Source organism: Arachis duranensis, chromosome 5 (genome assembly GCF_000817695.3).
Source record: "Arachis duranensis cultivar V14167 chromosome 5, aradu.V14167.gnm2.J7QH, whole genome shotgun sequence".
NCBI classification, from domain to species: Eukaryota; Viridiplantae; Streptophyta; class Magnoliopsida; order Fabales; family Fabaceae; genus Arachis; species Arachis duranensis.
The window spans coordinates 102,395,615-102,418,606 of NC_029776.3; the positions used below are offsets into that span (position 1 = coordinate 102,395,615).

Sequence of the window (22,992 nt, forward strand, 5' to 3'; positions counted from 1 at the left end):
ATTATTTTTATAATATTAATAAAGATATATATTTTAAATTTTAATTTTATATTTTTAACTATTTTATATTTTTTATTTACATACGATTGATTCTATTAATTTAACCAATAATTTATTAGTTAAACTAATAAACTACTAAATCAATAGCTTGACTAGTTCTGACAACTAAGCTCTGAAGGAAGGAACGAAGGAGTTTGGAGAAGGGGTGGGGGCACAGTGAATGCAAAACGATACCGTTTCTGGAAAATCGGCTAGATTCCAGTTTGGTTCGACTGGCTAATTTCTATCCGGTTCAGTAATTTCTAAGTAATTTTGTATTTGACGGTTTTCCATTTAATGTATTTTTTAGTTAAAAATGTCGATAGTTAAAACTTGAAGATAAATTACAAAAATAATATCTAAAATTTCATATTGCTGATAAAATAATTTTGAAAGATTTTTTGAAAGACAAAAATAACAAGAAAAAGTATAGGTAGATAATAAAAATACTAAATAATGTGATGGTTATTCTAATATTAAAATTTAGGTGGATAATTTAGAAGCGTAGTGTGTTTTGATTTGATTGGTGGTTGTCCATGTTCAAAAAAATTATTAATTACCTAACATTACCCAAATAACAAATACTAATGAATTTTTTATAGTTGAGTAACAACTTTTATATTTAGCAAGTTACTTTTGTTAGATTTAAATTTTTGTTAAAATAGTTGAATAACTATTTAAAAATTGGATAAAAATCGAAACAAAAATTCAAACCAGAGATTTGTTGCTTCATTTTCTAAAAACATTTAGTCATTCACAAATTAAACCGTAAACATACAAAAATCAATTGCTATAAAATCACCAAATTAAAAGATAAAAATGTCTCATTTTATATTTGTACTTGAAAAAATAAAATCAAAATACAATATCTAAGATATATATATGTGTTTGTCTCTCTCTAAATTACTAGAAACTCGTTCGAGAATTTTTTTTTGTCCAGAAAATAAACTTAAAACTTTTGCATATGATTTTGATTTTATTTTTTGATTTTCTTCCGTATATTCTACTCTGAAAGATCTAAACTCCATTTAAGAATTTGTCATTAACTAATGCATTCATGCATATACAAAACAAAATTCAACCCTCTTACACTTACATTTACTTAACTGACGAGTGAATTGACTAATCTCGACCAAGCCAATTTGGTTAGATTATTATTTTAACAGCATGCCATATGTTATTTGAAATTGGTGAATCTAATCGAATTATGCTTGCTCGTTCATTTCTTGCCTCACCAAATTCCAATACAAAGTCGCAGCACCCAAAAGAGAAATAAATACAAACCTTAACATTACAATGCTCATGCGGATCTATTATAACCCAAAGTTAACGAAACCAAACCGAACTAAGCCCAAAAAGGATTTTACACTGGAAATGGATCAAAACCCCCTTTGACCATCCTCTCAAGAGGCCCAAACAACGGGTTTGGCAAATGAGACCACGCATACCACTCCCACCCGTCACACTTCTCCGGCTCCAGATTCTGTGGCACCTGCTCTGCTTCATTTGCCCCAAAGACTGCCCTCATGAAGATAGTGACGTAATGGCACTTCTTCGGCTCTTCCAAAAACACGTTGTTTGTAACCGTTAACAGCTCCACTTTCCCAACCTCCAATCCTGTTTCCTCTCTCACTTCCCTTGCCGCACAATCCTCAAAGCTCTCCCCTGAGAGTGCAAAGTCCGAAATAGCCCTTTCACAATTAATACATCCATTTTTTTTTAAATAAAATAAAAGACTGCTAATAAATGTCATAATTTTGTTTTTAAATTTCTTAACCATATTTTGATGAAATTCTTTTACATACGTTCTAGAGAAACACTGAAATCAAAGAAAATTTTGAAGACAAGAGAAAGGAATCAGAGAGAAGGAGACCAACCAAACTCAAGGTGGCCTCCCGGAAGGGCGAAGGTGGAGTTGCCAACGGAGGAGCGGCGGCGGCCGAGAAGGACAGATTTTCCCTTCAAGATGAAAACAACCACCGCAACCCTTGGCACCGGCGTTGGCGGAGATGTCGGCGCTGATGGCCCTTCCTTGTTGACCATTTTCATGTGGTTGAGAAATTTGAGCGTATTGTGTACTCGCTCTATTCTGTCTCTGTGTTGTGGTGCTATGTGCTATCAGTATTTTATACACGTACGGTGTCGCTTAGGCTGAGTTTGACCGTTTGACCGAAGTAAAAGTTTTGGTTTAGTCCACTGAGTGATCTTTCCTAGAAAAGATTGATCCAGCTTTGTGTTGGTGGGTCCCAACTAAGTGGGGCCACAGTTTTAAAAGGAAAAAAACAAATAATAAATAAATAAAAAAAGTAGTCAAAAATGCAGCGGAAGAGAGAAGCTTTCTTTAAGTTTTGAAAAAAAAACAACGAAGCTTCGTTCTTTTGAATGAAAGGAAAAACAGCATCGAAAGAGAAGAGAAATTTAGGGAAAAAGAGCAAGTTGACTTTGATTATATTGATTTGGTAAATTTATTTTATTTTTAATAAAATTTTAGTATGTTATTTTTGGTATAAGGATAAATATTAGGATATAATTTGTTAGTTATATTGTTTTTTTTTTGTCAAGATTTATGTTTTATCCCTCTTTTGAGGTTTTCTCACGTTAAAATTTTAGTGTCTAATAATTTAATTTCTGTCATTATAATTGTTACTTAGAGTATCTTTAGTTTTGCTCATTTAATTGTATAGGTTGTGGGAAAATTATTTCTGGTGCTTCCGCTGTGCTGTTAGACAGGTTTTTGTTTTGAACTTTTGTTGAGATTTTTTCAATAAAATGGTATTCAGAGCTTTGGTTGTTTATCTCTGTGCTAATTAAATGGAGGAAAATACTCATGGACCGAATATGGTCAAACTGAATTCCCAAAATTATTTAATTTAGAATAGCAAGGACTTATATGATCTTGTGGAAGGGAATAAATCCAAAGGTACTAAATCCGATGCTGAATGGAAGAAATTGAATCGGCAGGCAGTTGCTTTGATTAGGCAATGACTTGATCTTAGCGTGTATCCACGTGTTGACATCGAAACGAATACCGAGAAGATGTGGAAGAAATTGAAAGAGTTATATGAGAGGAAGAATGTGCAAAACAAAGCATTCTTGATTAGGAAGCTTGTCAATATGAAATATATTGAAGGTAAATCAATGACGGAGCACTTGAACATTTTTCAGGAGACGGTAAACCAACTGACAAATAATGAAATCACTTTGAATGATGAGTTGCAAGTCTTGTTATTGATCTCTTTGCCTGATAGTTGGGAAGTTTTGGTTGTGACACTGACTAACTCAACTTCGAATGGGAAGTTGACGTTAGCAATGGTGAAAGAGAGCATGTTGAATGAAGAAGGCAGAAGAAGAGAGCGATGTTTGACTAATGCCTCCTCATAGTCAGAAGCACTTGTTTCAGAGTCACGGAGGAAAAGTCAAAGTAGAAAACTTCACAGTTCTAACAAGTCAGAGAGTCGAAGTAAGTCAAGAGGAAAGTACAAATAAAAAAAAGAGTTTATTTGTCACTATTGTGACAAGCCGGGACATATCAAGAGGTATTGTAGATTTTTGAAAAGAGAACAATTAAGGAGAAAAAAAGAAGACAAAAATAAAGATAATGATAAAGACACTATTGCTATTGTTTATAAAGATATTCTTATCATATATGATGAAAATTATATAAATTTTATTTGTGATGATTCCACTTGAATTATGGATTCTGGCGAAGTTTTGCAACTGACTATAGTTTAATAACCTAGTAGTCATATTTGTATTCATAACTATTTTATTATTAATTCTAAACTCAACAGACTCGTAAAATAAATTTTAGAAACCAAAATAAAGAATTATTTCGTTATCAAGATGGATAATAAATACAAAATTGGAACAACAGAATTTAATTAATTATTCACTAAAAAAATACTAAAATATCAAATAACGAAATTAGATTTTATCTTTTAATTTTCTTATGTAAGTTAGTGATCCTCCCTTGGCCCCAAAAAAATCGTAAAATGAATTTGACCGTGTTAAAGTGTCTTTTACATGATGGAAAAAGAGACGATCAAAATTCCACTACAGTCGCTCTTGGTTCCCGCAGTGGTTGCCACTTGTTGGATGCAGGTTTCAACCTTACAACCCACATTCTCGATCTTCTCTTCCATCTTTCTTTACGCGCAATGAACTACACTCACTCTTTCTCTCATTCCATTAATTTATCTCCTTATTCTTCTTGTTCTGCATGGATCTTTAATTTTGCGTTTAATAATTTGATTTCTTCGATCATCGACATTAACAAGTAACAACATAACAATGACAGACACCACAGATGATATAGTAGAAGATATCTCATTCCAAACCTTTGAAGATGACTGTAGGCTACTTGCCAATCTCTTCAACGATGTCTTGCAGCGTGAGGTCGGAACCAAGTTCATTGAGATGCTCGACAAAATCCGTGTCCTTGCACAGGTTTCCATTTTTTATCTTTACTTTTATTTTATTTTTTTGGGATTCATCCTCTCGAACATTAACATGTCTTAATTGCCTTTTTTTTTGTTTTAATCTTTGTTCTTGAAATGTTCACTACCGTTAATTTTTTAATCTTTTTTTTTATGTTTTCCGTGGAGAACTTTAGAGTTTTCCATCTTGTGATGAGAATCCTTAATCCGAAGTAATTAAGTGTGTCAAGGCCCTTAATTTTGAAACTAGAGTGAAGTGCGTACTTGATTAATATGATTTGAAATATTGAATTTTCTATTATCACTATGTCATCATCTATCTAAAAGGCAGCGAATATTGTGCTGGAAAATTTGAAGAATAACTTAGTATTTGATGTGACATACCTAATGGCATCCTATTGGTTTGACTGACGATGTGGTATTGACAATTTTCCAAGAATCGTCATCTTCAAGGGAAGCAATTTCGGTTCTTGGAAGGGGCAATGTTCTATTTCTGTTGAGTAGTGGTAGGGAGAGTAGGTTGTTGTAGGAAAGGCTCTTGTATATAGAATGTTAGCTGACTTAGCTCTTTGATGACAATAGGCTCGAAGAGAATAGAGAGACTACCGTGAAAATCGACGAAGTGTACGGGTGGATTATGGGGAGAGTTGGTTGTTGTACCAAGAGAGTTTAATATTGGGTCTACTATGTAAGAGAGAGCCCAATACTATGTTTGAGGAATTCATTCTTATGTTGCTGGCCTTGGTGCTTATGACCAGGAGATATGGGTTGCCAAGTAAGCTATCTGTTCTATTCTGTCAATAGTGTAAAGGCCTGGCCAGTTTGGCCTGCTCCACGAAAGTAAAATGAGCCTACCATACTATTTTGCCCTACTTAATAAAAGGTTGGAATTATGATCTGTGGACAAACACTCATATAAAGGTGCTTTTGTTTATAGAGACAGGACACTGAAATAGGAATATAGAGACACAAAATCGTATTTAACAGAAGAGACATGGATAGAGACAATGTGTTCAGAGACACTAAATTAGTGTATTTTGTGACACGGAGACACTAACAAGGGACCCAACTTATTTTTAATTTTTTCTTTCTTGTTGATTTTTTATAATTATATTTTTTATTATTATACTTTTCATCTCAAATTTTTTGAATGAAAAAAAAGAATAAATTGGATTTTCATAATTTGTTCTAGTTTATCACCAAACAGAAGACAAGAACATAAAATTTTGTATCTTTATCCATCAGGGTCTTGTCTTATCCTTAGTGTCTTATCCTGTTCTCAGAAACAAACGCAGCGTCATGACACAGATAAGACACCGGATACATATATATATAATATAAATTATTTTTTAAATAAATCGTAATAATATTTTAATATTTTATTAATATTAAAATATAAATTAATTTTTAATGTTTTATTCTAATTATATAAAATATTTAAAATATTTTTTGTTAATAAATAATAACAACGTATATTATTTTTAAATTTATTTCAAAAATACATATCAAAAATAAGATTGGATAGACTGATACGTGATAATATTTAACTGTGTCTAATTGTTCTAAGAATTAATGCAAAATAATCTATGTTATTGATGGCTATATTAGAGATGATATAGAGGTTGCTTAAATTTATATTTTGTCTCTTGTATGCTCCACTTAGTGAATTGAGCTTGTTTACTCTTCAAAAAAAAAGTGTGTCTAAACAAGTCTGGAGAAGAATTTTTTATTTTTATTAAAACACGAATGAATACTCCAAGGAGGGGATTATTGGAGGGAGGAATAGGAATGTAGCGGTCAAGGAAAGGAGATGGTAGACAATCAGCAAAGCCCTGTGTGAGGCTCTTGTATCATCAAAGAAAATGAAGATGCATGCACAAAATGTAGAAATTTTCTACTATGGACAGATGGCATAACGAATTGTTATTCCAAAAATGCAAAAGATGAACTATCTGCAAAGGAATAAGGATGGTGATCATTTAAGAGCACTGCTCTCCTTATTTTGCTTTGTTTTCTCTCTTGTTGGTTTTGGTTATGTTAACAAATGAATATTATATAATATGGACTATGGACTAGCCGTAAATTCATTATGCTAAGAATCTTTTTTTTTTAAAAAGAAGATCAATTATTAAATTAGTGAAATTAAGATATTAGGGAAATTAAGATATTTTTTTGTTGAAAGAAAATTATTTTTTTAAAACAGTTAATCATATAAACGTCTACCAATTCTAATAGTTTACCCAATTTTTTATTGGTTGCTGAGGCATCTAGTTTTTAGCCAATACTAGACTAATCAGGTGACCGGTTTCGCGTTGATGTGGTTTCATCTAATGCCATAACACTTGTTTTTTTGTCGAGTGTGATGTCCAGTTTGCTATTGCACTTTTCACATAATCAACTAGTTTAGATGTCATCACACACATATATTTATATCTTCATGAAAAGTCGATTGCCATGTGCTGTTGTGTATTTAGAGAACAAGGATAAAATTCTAGTATGTAAAAAATAGGAGATTACTGAGGATACAGCTCTTAATTTTTGTTGTTGTTGTATGTTCTTATTTGCTAGAGTGGTTGTAACATGCGACAAGCAGGGATTGAGGACATGGCAGAGTTGTTAGAGAAACAATTGGCTTCAAAGTTGTCCAAGTTGTCATTGGACGAAGCTCTCACCATCGCACGTGCATTAAGCCATTATCTTACTTTGATGGGTATAGCTGAGACCCGTCACAGGTGATTTTGTTTGTGTCCTTTTAGAATATTAAAGCAAGAGAAATGTGTATTATGACACTCTCTTGTTTTTGGATTAGCTGTCATGTGTTGTTGTTAGAATCAATCGCTTATATAACATTTCTCTAATAAGAATTGAGTGAAATACTTCCCTCAATCATATGGATATGTTTGTGCAGGCTTCGTAAGGGAAACACAGCACTTGTTGCAAAATCTTGTGATGACATCTTTAACCAATTGGTGCAAGGTGGAGTTACTCCAGATGAGCTTTATAACACAGTTTGCAAGCAGGTTTCTTTTGTTCTTCATAAAATTTGTGAAATACACTAACTCATTCTTTTTTCTCTCTTCAAAATTAAAATTGATTTTCTTGCCACAGGAGGTTGAAATCGTTCTTACAGCTCATCCTACACAAATTAATCGTCGCACTTTACAATACAAACACATTAAAATTGCTGTGAGATTTTCTTACCTTCTTAGGACATGATAAATTCAATGGAAGTTTTACCTGAAACCACAAGCATTTTGTCCCTAATTAATGTTTCTTTTCTGTGCAGCATCTTTTGGACTATAATGCTCAACTTGATCTTAGCACTGAAGATCGAGAAATGGTGATTGAAGATCTGGTACCATTTCTTGACTTTCTTTCTCTGTAATAAATTAAAACATGTTAATTGTTATCATTAAGAAAACAGTAACATAGTATGGTATTTAAGGTGTAAATTATGTCTTAATTGTGATATTTACTTTATTCCTTTTGTACATTTTTTTTTCAATTTTCATAAATCATAATGAATTTGATAGGTGAGAGAGATAACTTCAATTTGGCAAACAGATGAGCTTAGGCGCCAAAAGCCTACACCAGTTGACGAAGCTAGGGCTGGTAAGTTTATAGAGTACTATGTTATATACTAAAGATTTCATAACCTTGCACCTGATATCTTAAACTTTTAATATAAGTGGAAGAACCCCTTGATTTATTTTTAAACTCTCCAGGATTGAATATTGTGCATCAATCACTTTGGAAAGCTATTCCCCGTTATTTACGCCGAGTTAGCAATGCTCTAAAGAAGGTATATTGCTATGAACTATGTCTTCCAAAAGTTTAATGCGTTAGAGAAATGCATATGAATTGTTATATATGCTCTTCAAGCACAGAATCATTTTTAGGCTTGAAATATGGACAATATGTATAATCCCATTTTGCCTCCTGCTATAATTATCACTTTACTTAAAAGAATGAGGTAACAAAGATTGAAATATGGAATCTTTTTATTATAGAAACTATGATACTATATTATGGATCATCTCTCCTAAAAACTTAAACCATTAGATAGAGTCGGCACGTAAATGGTTATATATAAATATATATTCCCAAACTTCTCTCAGTAACTAGTATATTATTCTCAACGCAACTTGTTCTTCCTTGTAGCATACAGGAAAACCACTTCCGTTGACATGTACTCCCATAAGATTTGGATCTTGGATGGGAGGTGACAGAGATGGAAACCCAAATGTGACAGCAAAGGTGGTTTTCATGTACTTGTATTTGTATTATTTGATCTTATATTTTGGCAAGATTGTTATTTTTGAAAGGATAAGTTGATAACTAAACATAGAGAAATGTAGCAAAAATTACATAGTCCACTAGTATGGTAGTATTTTTTTTAATATTTTGTTTTAGTTTTTTTTGAAATTTTGCTTATTTTGTACACTTTTTTGTTTTGTGTCAAAATAATGAGCTTTGTAATACATTTGAGAAGAAATTGAAAACCTAACTACGATTCTGTTTCTTTATTTTATTTTGACGCGTAACAGCAAAATGGATTGACTGAAATTTAGTTTTTTTTTTTTTTTATTGATCCTAGTGGTAGGAGACATACTTTTCTAGTTTTGTTGTTGAATTTTGTTGCTTGTAATTCAAGTATTATCATCAAATTACCATATCTTTCTATCTTAGATTTTAGATTTGATTTATTTTCCTCGTTGTAGAATACTTGTTTTACTCTTGGAAATTGCAGTTTAATCTAAGAATCCTTGACATACACAACAGTAACATAATTGGTTTTCCTTTGTTGTTCTAGGTAACAAAGGATGTTTCAGTTTTATCTAAATGGATGGCAATTGATCTCTATATACAAGAAGTGGATAGCTTGAGATTTGAGCTATCCATGAATAGGTGCAGTGATAAGTTGTTGAAACTAGCTCGTGAAATTGTAGGAGGTTTGTCAGTAGAATTCATTTGGTTACATCTTTCTAATTACTTTATGATTTTTTTTGTCAGCTTTCTTTTAATTATCATGTGTGTCATTGAATGTTGCTTGTCAAGTAATACACGTTAATTACACACTAGCAGAGTGAAATAAATATATTTTAGTAAAAAGGAGTTAAAGCTTTAGTTTGTAAGATTATCATATGAACTACATACAACCTTAGTTGCCTTCCCTAAAGCCCCACTAGTTTAGCTTGTGACATACACATCAAGACTTGGGTAATGAAATTCATTTTTGACTAATAACTAGTTTTTTTTTTTTTTTATGGCAATACGTGGAAGACAATAATTTAAAATTATCTTATTCAATTTAATATCTATAATTACACATTTATTACATATAATATTATTGAATTACGAAAACAATAATTAAAAAATACAAGATTTTTTATTGCTTCCGAACATGTTTGTTTGCTATATATGGTTTCATAAGGATGCTTTGTAAGGTTTCATCAAACGAGACAATGATATCTATCTTTTTCAAATGATAATATTATTCAAATTATTGCTATTGTTTATATAGTTATTTCTGTCACTACATGCCATGATTTGCCAAAAAAAAAAAAGGATTATGCCACATTCATTTTACTATTATATTTATGTATCTTTGTTCTTTTTATTTGATCAATTAGAGATATTTCTATTTCAAAGTTATGATTTTTCAATCGCATCATGTTTCAAGTATAATATTCATGCTAAGTTACTTTTAGGAATTGACAATCACTTCTTTATCTTTAGATGCAAATAATGAGAATCATCGTGAGCATCGATCTCAACCTACGAGCAGAAGTCAATCAAAACAACCTAATCAACAGGCTTCTTCTCTTCCAACTCACCTTCCTGCTACAGCTCATTTACCCACTTTTGCTGGTACACACAATTGTGCTCTAGCCTCCTATCTAGTTCTATGTTACGTTTTCCTCCTAGATCCAATAAAAAGCTTTTTCCTCCATGTGGAATTCGATTCCAGTTGCATGCAAAATGAGTGCAAATCTCATCAATCATAAAGCTAACATAATGTTTGTCATCCATGACATGTCGCAAAATTTCATTCACAGTCTACTGTGATTAGTGTCTTACATCTTATGCTGGTAAACACAATAGTAATAAAACCAACAAAAGTTTTCTTGTCCTTGTGGAATTATTCCCCTTTCCTATTGCATTAAAAATGAATATAAATCTCATCAACTGTTACGACATGAATACTCTTGTGAATTGTGATACATTGAATATATAAGTTTATATCAATAGCAATCTATTCTTTCGTTTTTTTAAACCTGGATATATTCGTGGCGTTCCTTTCCACAATTCTGTCGTCGTATCCATTTTTCTCTCTGCTGCCACGTCTCCTTCCCTCGTTCACTTCTCTGTGCTCACTGGCCATGGCATCTCCCACTGCATCATTTTAAAAGAAGTCACCATCTTATCATTTAGATTTTGTACAAAATTTTGTTGTTTTTGTATAGGATGGATACTTTCAACTCTATTCCTATGAAAATTAATAATTAGCCAGAACTATCAGAGAGTCTCCGCGAAAAATGAGCCCTGTGGAAAATGGGAATGAGGAACAATATTCCCCCACAGCAGAAAACAGGAACGGAGAATAAATCTGGGAGCTGGGAAGCTGGGAAGCAGGGAGGCATTCCCGCCCCCGCCCTATCCCGTTGACGTCGCTATTCTCTTCCTAGATGTTTTAGTGAATGAAAATATATATTACTTTTTTATTATTTTTATTACTCTGTACATGTGTACAAATATTAGCTATAAATACATTTAATTCCTTTTAATGTTTATTTTTCATTATAATTTATTAATTATTATTTATATTATATCTTATATTTTTATAAAAATTCTGTATCGCCATATCCTTGTCCTATTTTGTCCATATCACATGTCGTACCTATGCTTCAAGTAACTTCTGTCTTTTTTAAGGTTATCATCACAACCTAGCTTCTTTCGATTCATGTTGTGGTTTGTTTAGAATATGTCAACTTTTATTAATTCAAGTGATTTGTTTCATGTAGCACATGGTGAATCTCACCATCCCAGACTAGACATGCCAGGACGTGATCCAAAGCAACCCAAGAACAAGGTTGATCAATTGAGTAATAGATTTTTGAATTTGCTACATAGACTAAGATGATATACATGTTTCCATGCATGTTATTGATAGGCCAGCGAGGTTTCATGTCCGACGACATCCAAGAAAGACGGTCAAAGTACTAAATCAGAAACAATGCAACGCTCTCCTTCTTTCAACTCTTCTAGTCAACTCCTTGCACAGAGGAAGCTCTTTGCAGAATCCCAGATAGGAAGATCAAGCTTTCAAAAACTTTTGGAGCCAAAGCCTTCTGATGGTCCTGGATTTGCTCCTTATAGAGTTGTACTTGGACATGTAAAAGATAAGGTATCAATTACCTCTGATCATGTTCTTGTGAAGGCTTTGCATTATTTTATTGGAGAGAAGTTCTTATATTTCTATTTAGATTGTGTGTGGATAACCATTTTAAGCTGCATGAAAAGGCTAAATGCAAGTATTTTTCAAATAACTAGAGAATATAAATATCCGCTACCATTCCTCTCTTGTCTCATATGGTTTGGCTTAATTTTTCCCTTACTTGAAAGATTATGGATGTTTGTGATTGTGACGAATCATTAACTAATCATGTTTGCAGAACTTGTTGCACGATTAATTCTTAATAAAGAGTGAATGGCATTCCTATTTGACTTTTATTTCACAAATAGATTTATAATTGTCCATAAAAGGTTAATTTATGATGATCCATTAAAGTTAGGTAGAGACTACAATTATCTCTATGTAAAGTTAACAGATAAGAACCGTTAGATAATTCGACATATTTGACAAAATTGACATCTGATGATCTTCATGCGATTTTTCACCTTAAAGTTAATGCATTTATGTATATTAGTAGTATGTAAACTTGTTGATTTTCAGTTTTGTCTTTAGCAAGTAATTGAAATAATTAGTTTATAGCTTATAATATTGTAGTGAATGAATTCATTTTCTGTTCCATGTGTTTAGCTTCAAAGAAGTCAAAGTCGGCTAGAGTTTCTTCTAGAGGATTGTCCATGTGAGCAAAATCCATCTGATTTTTATGAAACAACAGAACAGCTTTTGGAACCTCTGCTCCTCTGTTATGAATCTCTGGTGCTTTCTCCTACTGCTACTTTTCATCCTATAATGAAATATCTTACCCCAAAAGCTTAAACTATTGGTAGAGGTACATGATCATGAATGTTTATATATTTAATATGTACTCTCACAATAGTGTCTTTTTCTTGAGTTTTAAGCTTTGACAATACACATACCACATGTAACCTATGTTAAATTCAATTAATACTTAGAAGAATGGGACAATTTCTGTTATAGGCTTTGATACAATGTCGTGAATTCTATCTCCTAAAAGCTTAAGCTGTGGGGTAAGAACTCAAATAGTTATATATACCCTTCAAGGTTGTCCTTTCAAAGTTTTATCTTAACTCTCGATTTCCTCAGCAATCATGTGGATCTGCAGTGCTAGCAGATGGTCGATTAGCTGACTTAATTCGAAGAGTTTCTACCTTTGGAATGATGTTAATGAAGCTTGATTTGCGTCAGGTATGAATATTATGTTGCTCATTTTTCCTTTTATGATCACATGTGCCCTGAAAATTAGATTTGTCACAGGAATCTACTAGACATTCTGAAACAGTTGATGCAATTACCAAGTACTTGGGAATGGGTACATACAGTGAGTGGAATGAAGAGAAGAAATTGGACTTCTTAACCAAAGAGTTGAAAGGGAAAAGACCATTGGTTCCTCCTAGTATACAGGTGAGTTAAATTGTTTTAAAAGTTGCTAGTCTAGTGGATGGAGGATTTTTCTTAAGAGTAACGGTCCCTTTTATGTTTTTGCTTCAACAAATTAGTGATTAATTAAAGAAAATTGATTGTTTAATTTCTATCTTTTAAAATATTAAGCAAATGAGTCTCTTACAAAACAAAAGGATAAATTAATCTTTTAAAATTTTAAATAGTTTAATTAATTCCTCTACCAAATTATATTTTTACAAAATTATGGAGTAATCATTTTATTTGGAATTAATATGTTTAATATTTCAAAAATTTAGGAGTAGTTCGTCAATTTTATTTCTATAAGAACTGATCAATATATCGGGTGCAAAATTTAACCATAAAATAATAAACTGTATTCTAGTCTCTTGTGGTTTGAGTATATGAACTAATTCCAAAGTCATGGAATTTTCTCTTTCTATTTTCTAGTGGAAACAAAAACATGTTAAAAGGTATTTAGGATGTTGGAGAGAAGTTATATTCACATATGCTAGATATGTTTTAAACAGTTGTGAGGCGTGGACTACCCTTAATTGTGTATAGAAAGGACATGTAAACTGAATTTAGAATGTAAACCCATCTTTGCTCTTTATTTATTTTAAAGTTAACTTTCGTCATTTTGTTGTACGGGACTAAGCGGTGGGGAGTAAAAAAGTAATAAGAATTTAAGTTGAATGTTTAAGTGATGAAATTGTTCTATTGAATAAGGACATACGAGATATGATTGGATTACAAAAGAATTGATTAGGTGTTGATAAAAGATTTGGTAAGGGAGGTGTTATTGAACGAATACTTGTAGTGTTTTTATTATGTTCTATTTGAGAGGTTCTTCTCACCAAAGATTTCTCAGTCTTTCTTTACTCTTTACCTTCTCACTAACCTCTACAATAGTGCATAGAAAATTCCCCATCTTTGGTATGTTTATTTTAATAACTATAATTTTGGACATTCTTTTCTCGTCTACACCTTTCTCACTGTTTTTGATTTTATACCTTCTAGGTTGCGCCTGATGTTCAAGAAGTCTTAGATACCTTTCGTGTTGCTGCTGAGTTGGGAAGTGATTCACTTGGTGCCTATGTGATCTCTATGGCTTCAAATGTATGATTATGATTACTACTCTCAAAGTTTATCCAACGAAACTTTGTGATTTAAATGAATATAATTGAGCAAAATAAATTTAAATATTCCGTCAATTATTATGATGTTTACACACTCCCTAATTCTTAGGTTCCACTACCATATTAACATCGAGGGAACCTAACTTCATTGCAAAAACTAGCTTTAAGAGGGGGTTGTTTAGACTCTAGATTATTCTAGGAGGTGCTGGCTATACACCTATTGAATGGAAGACTTAGCTCCTACCTGAAAAATTCATTTCCCCTATATTCCATACAACTACTTTTATGAGAAGTTTGTTCCTTAATATGAAAAATTCATTTCCTCTATATTCTGATGAATTTTTAAGCATTTAAGAAAATGACTTTGGGCCTTCTTTTACCATCAGGCAAGTGATGTCCTTGCAGTAGAGCTTTTACAAAAGGAAGCACGACTTGCTGTTCATGGGGAGAAAGGAAGTCCATGTCCCGGTGGAACGTAAGCACATAATATTTTTGCATTTACATAAGTACTTGAGTATACTAATTTTACCATAGAAGTACTTGAGATGAAATTTGTATATGCTTAATGTTATGACAAAGAAATGAGGCATGCTCTTGTGGTGCATTACTTGTTTCTGGGTCAAAATTTTAGGCCTTTTTGGAGAAGATAACTTTTACTGATATTGGCGTGTGGTTTCGCATAGGCTACGTGTCGTTCCGCTATTTGAAACTGTGAAGGACCTAAGGGGGGCTGGTTCAGTTATTCGAAAACTTCTATCAATAGATTGGTATCGGCAACACGTCATTAAGAACCATAACGGGCACCAAGAGGTGCTTTTTATAATGATTTTTTTAATTAATGTTATATCTATTATGTGCAATTCAAGTGGATGTATTTTATATATGCAGGTCATGGTTGGGTATTCTGATTCTGGCAAAGATGCTGGGCGCTTTACTGCTGCTTGGGAACTTTATAAAGCTCAGGAGGATGTTGTAGCCGCTTGCCATGAATATGGTATTAAAGTTACTCTGTTCCATGGCCGTGGAGGCACTATTGGTCGTGGTGGTGGCCCAACGTATCTAGCTATTCAGTCCCAACCACCAGGCTCTGTGATGGTGTGTATTCTAATCTAACCATAATTGTTAATCCTATTTGAAAATTTTAGTTGTTTATAAAATTATAGTTTTGTTATTTTTTTAAATTCTCATTGTTAGTTGCTGTGTGTTCTTGGTTTAGTTTTTTAGCTTGGATTTAGGAGTTTAATAACTTAGTGTAACACAGTTTAGGTTTGTATGTTTGTGCATTTACTGAATTACGAAGTATTAGAACTTTCTTGCTTGATTTTTCTTTCTAACCAAATATCTAAAAACAGATGTCAGTAGATGATTCTTCTGACATGAGAAGTCTAGAGACTACTTAGTGTTTATGTTGATCTTCAAGTTAGAAGAACATATGAAATCAAATATTTACTTGACATTCAAGTTTTGTGCTTAAGTATATATACTGGATTCTAAGAATTGGCCAATTATATAAGCTATGAATAAGTTGTAATATTCATTGCAGGGAACCCTTCGTTCCACTGAACAAGGAGAGATGATCCAAGCCAAGTTTGGGTTGCCAGACACAGCTATTAGACAACTTGAAATATATACAACAGCTGTGTTACTTGCTACACTTCGTCCACCTCTTCCACCTCGAGAAGAAAAATGGCGAAGTTTAATGGAAGACATTTCAAAAATAAGCTGTCAGAGTTACCGTAGTGTAGTTTATGAGAATCCAGAATTCCTTTCTTATTTCAATGAAGCCACGCCGCAAGCAGAGCTTGGCTTCCTTAACATAGGTAGTCGCCCCGCGAGACGAAAGAGTACAACAGGAATCGGACACCTTCGGGCCATACCATGGGTTTTTGCATGGACCCAAACCAGGTTTGTTCTTCCAGCTTGGCTTGGAGTTGGTGCCGGTTTACAAGGTGCTTGTGAGAAAGGGCACACTGAGGAGCTAAAAGCCATGTACAAAGAGTGGCCTTTCTTTCAAAGTACCATAGACCTAATTGAGATGATTTTGGGAAAAACAGACATTTATATTACCAAACACTATGATGATGTTCTTGTGTCTGAGAAGCGAAAAGATCTCGGCCGTCAACTAAGGAATGAACTCATAACCACCGGGAAATTTATACTAGTGATTAGTGGGCATGGGAAAATTCAACAGAACAACAGGATCTTGAGGAGGCTTATTGAGAGCAGACTTCCCTTCCTAAATCCAATGAACATGTTACAAGTAGAGATACTTAAGAGGTTAAGAAGTGATGATGACAATACTAAAGCTAGAGATGCTTTGCTCATAACCATAAATGGTATTGCTGCTGGGATGAGGAATACAGGATGACTTAACTTATCAACAACTATATATGTTTTTACACTCATGTTGTAAGCTATCATGTTCATTCCACTTGGCTAATATTATCGTATGGTTGTTTCTCAATAAAATGTTTTGGTAAAATACTTTAGGTAACATGAATATAATTTAGAAATTTTCTTAATTTATTTTTTAACAGTTTACTCAATTTCTGAACTACTAGAGAATATTTTTTAAATAATTTATTAAAAATATAAATGTATAAAACTTGAGAATGGTATAATTAATGCTAGAATACCTCATAACGAGATTTTAAAGTTGCCTACCCACCTCAAAACTTATGGAAAGTTGATTCTTGCACCTCATAATCAAGATATACACGTCATTCCAAAACTCTAAAAAAGCTTTTACACTGACATATATTTTAGCTCCAAAATATGAGATTGTTCATCAAGCTAGAATGTTTGAAATACGTTTTTTTTTTTTTTCATTCTATTGTTGCATGTACAGAACAGTTTAGCGAAACTATTAGAAGCACTGTACCAAGCAAAAGAAACCTGTACTTCTTGCAAATTTTATGGAATCAAGTTGTCATGAAGAAAGAGAATTTCTAATGTCTCTTTGTCATGCTCCCACTACAAATACAAGTTAAAGGACCCTAAAAAGAACTAAGAAGTTTCAATAGAAACAAATTGTTGCTTATTTGCCTTCAAAATGTTCATCTTAAGTTCTTTATCTTTCTTCATTTATGTAAATTTTTCATACCTCAGAAGAGTTGCTGCAAGTTATGTGTAATTTAGGTTAAAAATTTGTTTTATCTCATATCAGATTAGCAAATACAATACGATTAGTTCCTATATTTGTTTATTTCTTGGAATGATGAGGATCTAAGATACAATATGAAAAGGGTATTTCATACACATCTTTCAACTGTCTTTATAATCTGATCCAATAGTGATCAATTTTAGCGAAGCTTGTAACAAGAATGTCTAAGATTCTTAGATCCTTTTGGTTGGTCTATGTCGCATTGGTGCATGAGAAGGACTATTTAAGAATATCTAACGTTTTTATATTTGCAGTGATTCGAGTCAAGCATAGCTTGAAGATGCTTGAGGGAATAGTATCTAATATTTTCTAGATCAATTGTGATCTGAGTTAATCTTAACTTTGAAAAAGTTTTGTAAAATAATATCTCGTAAATACTTATTCAAATATAATTTAATAGTTTCATTGAGATATCTAACGTTTTCTCAAAGTGTGAAATATACTAAAAATATTCTTTCCTAAGTATCTTCATTCATAGTTTACTTCATGGAGTTGTCAATTCAACTTCAAAAAAAAAAAATTAGTTTTTCAAATTTTTTTTCCATGCATGATTTCTTCTATTCAACCACTATTATGATTAAATGTCATCTTCTCAATATTTTGCTCATCATCTATCAATGCCACCTCTTTTTTTTGTATGTACACATGCCTCTTCATATAACTCAAAACATTTATGCTTAAGATCCTGAAAAATTTCTAAGTTTGGTGTTGATAGTTAAGAAAAAAAAACAAGAGCTTCTGAATGATAGAAGAACACACGCAGAGTGCCCAGAAACAAAAAATGAGGACCGTAATAAACTAATAATGATGATGAAGAGTGAACTTAGTAATCTGATTTTTCTTTTGTGGTGGTTATTTATTTTCTTACTTGTTTTTCTTCTTTTTTTTGTCATTCTTTTTTCTTTCTTTGTTTTTTGCATCATGCTTTTTATTTTTATTTTTTTATTTTCTTTGGTGCTTAAAATTTGTACTTGTTCTCCAATAGTGATAAAAAAAAAATATGAAAAGATCGAAAAATTTAAAAGCAAAAAGGTACTTTATCACCCAATAACTTAGATCAACTAGTCCAGAATTATTGATTGAAAACTTATTAAGAGCTTCCTTAAAACAAAACACTTAGAGTCAAAGACTTCAAAACATCTTTTCCCAAGATAAATTGTTAAGTAACTACTTTAAAGGTCATACAATTTTAAGAGGATTCTCATAATACTAATGGCTAAAAAAATCACTTCGATATGTGTTACAAGTTAGCGACAATTTTACCAATAGTTGTCCAAAATCGTCTTTAAATCCACCGGTTAAGGTTATGCTCAAATCGGTGACGCTTTTTTAACCGTCGCCAAAAAATTTAATGATGGTTAAATTGTCACTAAGCAATAAAAATAATCATCCCAAAATTTTGGCTCAAGGTTTTGACATTTCTTGCATGTAGCCCGAAATGTTTTCCTCATCGTTTGTCTATTCAGACCAGGTAGGATATACTTGACTTCTTGAAAGGAGGATGATCAGAGATGGATCATTTCAGTTGGAATTGGTTATGAAATATTCACATTTTCCAAAAGAGTTAGCCACTTTTTTGGTTAATGATGCATTGCCCACTTCCAAAGCTCCCATTGGAATCTAGTAGCTGATGCAACTTTATGACAATAGTATGGTGCATTTGGTTGGAGACAAATAGGATAGTTTTAAAGTGGCCTATGTGTTTATGTCCTTTTCAATTGCTTGCTAAGTTCTAGTTTTTTGGTACATGATCTATCCAAAGCCTCTGCCTCAACCTTAAACTCTATGGAGTTATGAGTTCTTGCCTGACTCAGATTATAAGAAACTCAATTGTGATGGTAGTGTTTTGGCTAACGATTGGAAGACCGATTTTAGTTGTTGCATCTGAGATGACTACTTGGGATGCTGGTTGCCGGGTTGCTCAAGCAGCGTACCTAGGATTAGTATGCTAAGAACATATCTCTTTGCAACTTGGCAAGGTTTGGTAATGGTTTGGGGAGTGACCTTAGAAAAGTGCATTGTGAGACAAACTTCTATGAGACTCATGCTACTGTGAGCAGATGGAGACAAGCAACCAAAAGATCATGCAGACGAATGTTATTGTTAAAATTTTTTAATTAAAGCAAAGAGATTGGGATCTTTGTGTCAAATTAATTTAAAGATTTGTTAATTCAATAGCAGACCTTCTAGTAAAAAAGGTACATATAATTCAATAAGCTTCTGTGAATGGACTGCCTTAGATGATAGCTTGTTTCCGAGGTTCTTCTTTGGTGATGTTGCTTAATTTTTGAAACAATTTTTTAAAGTATATATCCAAATGATATTTTGAGAAATTTCACAACAGATGTTTTTATCCCCAAAAAATTATATTGCTTCGAAGACAAATAAAATTTATAAATTCCTATCTTATTTGGATAAATAAATCCTAAAAAATGTGACGAAAGAACTTATATATCTTATTTTTTTTAAAGTCTATTTCAAGGTTGCGAGAACCGGACCGGTCAATAAACCGGTGAGGCCACTGGTTCAATGGTTTACTAGTTCGACCGGAGTTCAACCGGAATTCAACCGATTTAATTAAATATTAAATAAAATTATTAAAAAATTTAAAATAATCTTAAGTATATAAATTCAATGATCTCTAACTTAATAAAATTTAATATTTCACATAATAAATTATCCATTATTTAATATTAGAGGTTCACAAACAACTTCAAACATCAAAGTTTATAAGTAAACAAAAAATAAAACGTACATAATGACAAACTCATAATGTTCTACATTCAAAAGATACAATTACTAGCAAGTTTTCAACTAATCAAAGGTGCAACTCATCAAAAATCATAATTATCATTAAGTGTTCCAACATCTCCATCATAAACAGGTAATCCAAAGCCACCATCATCAGAAGTACCACCAAAAGAAGCTGTATTTGAAAAATCAATAACATTAGGGAAATCCACATCAAGTTCCACATCTCCTCCATCTAATAAAATAAAATAGAAAACCAAGAAAAAATTAAAGTTACAACTTTACATCAGATATTGAGAGGAAATGAAACAAGTTTTGCTATTTCAATCACCTGTAGGATATGAAGGCATAGCATTATCCGTATAACTTAAATTTTCAATGCCTTCGATGTCTCCATTAGTAAATTCAGGATCACCTTCATCCGGCATTACCCAAAAATCTACTGTGTCAATGCTTTGAATGTCAATTGGATCATAATTCTTCTTCTTCCGATGCATTCTAGATTGAAGGCGTAGATTATAAGTGACATAAACAATGTCACTTAGCCTTTGATGCTCTAATCGGTTCTTCCTTTTTGAATGGATTTGTTCAAAGAGGCTCCAGTTCCTCTCGCAGCCGGATGATGAAGATGTTTGATGAAGAAGACGAATTGCCATTTTTTGCAAGTTAGGAGCACTCCCACCATGTAGCCTCCACCATTCACCTACCAGAATATGTAATTCAACTATCAATTCTCATTCAATATTTAAAAAATATTCAAAGTAAATTGAACATAGAAATATTCAAGTCTCTTAATTGCTTTCAATACACTTTCTCTTCCAAAACTTCCTTTTCGATCTCGATACAACTGTATCTCTTGCATTGCGGCAACCGAGTCATCGCAAAGAGTTTCAATATCAAATAAATCAAGCAAAGACCTCAAGATATTTGCCTTCTCAACAAACCCTTCACTATAGAAGTAATCTGGATTCAAAAAGTATGCTACTGCATGGAGGTCACGCTTCAAATGCTTATCCCACCGCATTTTCAAGATACTTGTATAAGGTGTGTATGCAGATTTCCTATTTCTAAACATTGTCTTGATATTAATTTTGGCTCTTTACATGCCCGCATACACGATACCCAGAGAAGGTTTCTCATCAGCATCAACAAGCCTCAATAACTTAATTAGAGGACCAACAAGCATAACAGTAGTAAAACAATCCTCCCAAAACTTACTATCCAAGATAATTGAACTAACCATCTTCCCATTGACGACACTCTTGGATAATTTATGAGAAGTGAAATATTTGTCAATCACCAATGATTGCAAGTCTTCTTTATGATCATATATACTTTTCAAAGTAATGAATACAGTAGCAAAACGTGTTACTCCTAGTCGAACAATTTCTTTCCACTCTTTTCTTTTCTAAGCCATGACAAGAAAATCATATGATTGTAAACAAAGACAGTCACTTTTGAAGCACGAGAGGCAAGGTCAGCTATATGAGGAAGACTTGCTATGTCTTTCAATATAAGATTGATGCAATGAGCAGCACAAGGAGACCAAAAAATGTTTGGATACTTTTCATGAATGAGTTTTCCAGCAGATACATAATTCGCAGCATTATCAGTAACCACATGCACAATGTTACTAGACCCAACCCACTCAATAACCTCAGCAAACAATTTAAACAAGGTATCGGCAGTTTTTATCATATCAGAAGCATCAACAGACTTAACAAATGACATACCAGCAGGACAATAAACTAGAAAATTAATTAACGTACGCTGCCTTTGATTAGTCCAGCCATCTGCCATCAGTGTACAACCAGTCCTTTTCCACGAGCTCCTATAACCTTCCACAAGCAACTGACACTCCTTCTTAAGATCGGCCAGCAAATGAACTCTCATTTCGTCATACGACGGTCCCTTGAAACTAGGTCCAATTGCAGCAACGCCGTCCAAGGTAGGTTGAAAGTAAGGTGATTGAATTGCATTGAATGGAATCCGTGCATCAATGATCCATCTTGCAAGCCCCAACTTAACCTTGTGATTAACTTGTTTACTGGCCAAGACACTTTTCAAAGCTGGTTGAGAGCCTAGCGTAGTCCTTTCCTTAAAATAACTTCTAATTGGAGTAGCAGCAATCGCTCTTCTCTTTCCTTTGTCTCCCATTGTTGCAGGAGCCGGAGGTTGTACAGGATTAGGTGCTTCACCCTCTTCTTCCGCTTGTGTTTCACTTTCCACATCATAACAATCAGCTGTATATTTTCTTTTTTCTGCCTTATTTTTTTTGTTTTCCTCCAAAAGCCTTTTGAATTGAAGTTCAACATCTTCAGTTACTTTGTTACAAACTTTAATTTGTCCAGGGATCTTTGCAAGATGATATTTCATTCTATATATCCCCCTCCATTGTAAGTATTCAAGCAGAAAATACATGTATATTGAGCCTTGTTATTTTTGTCATACTTCACTGTAAAATACTGCCAAACTGGATCAGATTTACCTCTGGATGAACCAGTTTGAGAATCTTGTGGCTGTGGGTTACTTTGTGATTGTTCCATCTATAACAATCAGAAAATCAAAGACCAGAAAACAACTTCAGAAAACCATGAAAATAATCAAAATATTCATCATGAAGCAACAAAC

General features: G+C 32.9%; 3 protein-coding genes across 3 annotated transcripts; 1 reads left to right on the forward strand and 2 right to left on the reverse strand.

The window, feature by feature from the left end:
* Nucleotides 1–1,216: 1,216 nt before the first annotated feature.
* Nucleotides 1,217–2,221, reverse strand: LOC107491026 (nudix hydrolase 1). Its single transcript, XM_016111805.3, has 2 exons — nt 1,917–2,221; nt 1,217–1,704 (listed from the first exon to the last, which is right to left on the reverse strand). Exons 1-2 carry the CDS (start codon nt 2,086–2,088, stop codon nt 1,403–1,405), a joined length of 474 nt encoding a protein of 157 aa, XP_015967291.1. The 5' UTR covers nt 2,089–2,221; the 3' UTR covers nt 1,217–1,402.
* Nucleotides 2,222–4,318: 2,097 nt separating this feature from the next.
* LOC107491025 (phosphoenolpyruvate carboxylase 4) lies at nt 4,319–16,905 on the forward strand. Its single transcript, XM_016111804.3, has 20 exons — nt 4,319–4,485; nt 7,044–7,207; nt 7,384–7,495; nt 7,584–7,661; nt 7,762–7,830; nt 8,009–8,087; nt 8,201–8,277; nt 8,637–8,732; nt 9,289–9,427; nt 10,215–10,346; nt 11,501–11,568; nt 11,650–11,883; nt 12,520–12,645; nt 12,994–13,095; nt 13,165–13,311; nt 14,329–14,427; nt 14,834–14,922; nt 15,131–15,257; nt 15,336–15,542; nt 15,991–16,905. The coding sequence occupies exons 1-20, from the start codon at nt 4,330–4,332 to the stop codon at nt 16,813–16,815; spliced, it is 3,126 nt and encodes a 1,041-aa protein (XP_015967290.1). The 5' UTR covers nt 4,319–4,329; the 3' UTR covers nt 16,816–16,905.
* A 4,830-nt stretch (nt 16,906–21,735) lies between these two features.
* LOC110281614 (uncharacterized) lies at nt 21,736–22,737 on the reverse strand. Its single transcript, XM_021144002.1, has one exon. The coding sequence runs from the start codon at nt 22,735–22,737 to the stop codon at nt 21,736–21,738; it is 1,002 nt and encodes a 333-aa protein (XP_020999661.1).
* Nucleotides 22,738–22,992: the final 255 nt, after the last annotated feature.

Coding starts and splice junctions, on each gene's coding strand:
- LOC107491026 (XM_016111805.3), bottom strand. CDS start 2,088: ATGAAAATGGTCAACAAGGAAGGGCCATCAGCGCCGACATCTCCGCCA. Junction 1,705..1,916: donor GGGAGGCCACCTTGAGTTTG/GTTGGTCTCCTT, acceptor TTGCACTCTCAG/GGGAGAGCTTTGAGGATTGT.
- LOC107491025 (XM_016111804.3), top strand. CDS start 4,330: ATGACAGACACCACAGATGATATAGTAGAAGATATCTCATTCCAAACC. Junction 8,278..8,636: donor TTAGCAATGCTCTAAAGAAG/GTATATTGCTAT, acceptor TCTTCCTTGTAG/CATACAGGAAAACCACTTCC. Junction 10,347..11,500: donor TCATTTACCCACTTTTGCTG/GTACACACAATT, acceptor TGTTTCATGTAG/CACATGGTGAATCTCACCAT.
- LOC110281614 (XM_021144002.1), bottom strand. CDS start 22,737: ATGAAATATCATCTTGCAAAGATCCCTGGACAAATTAAAGTTTGTAAC.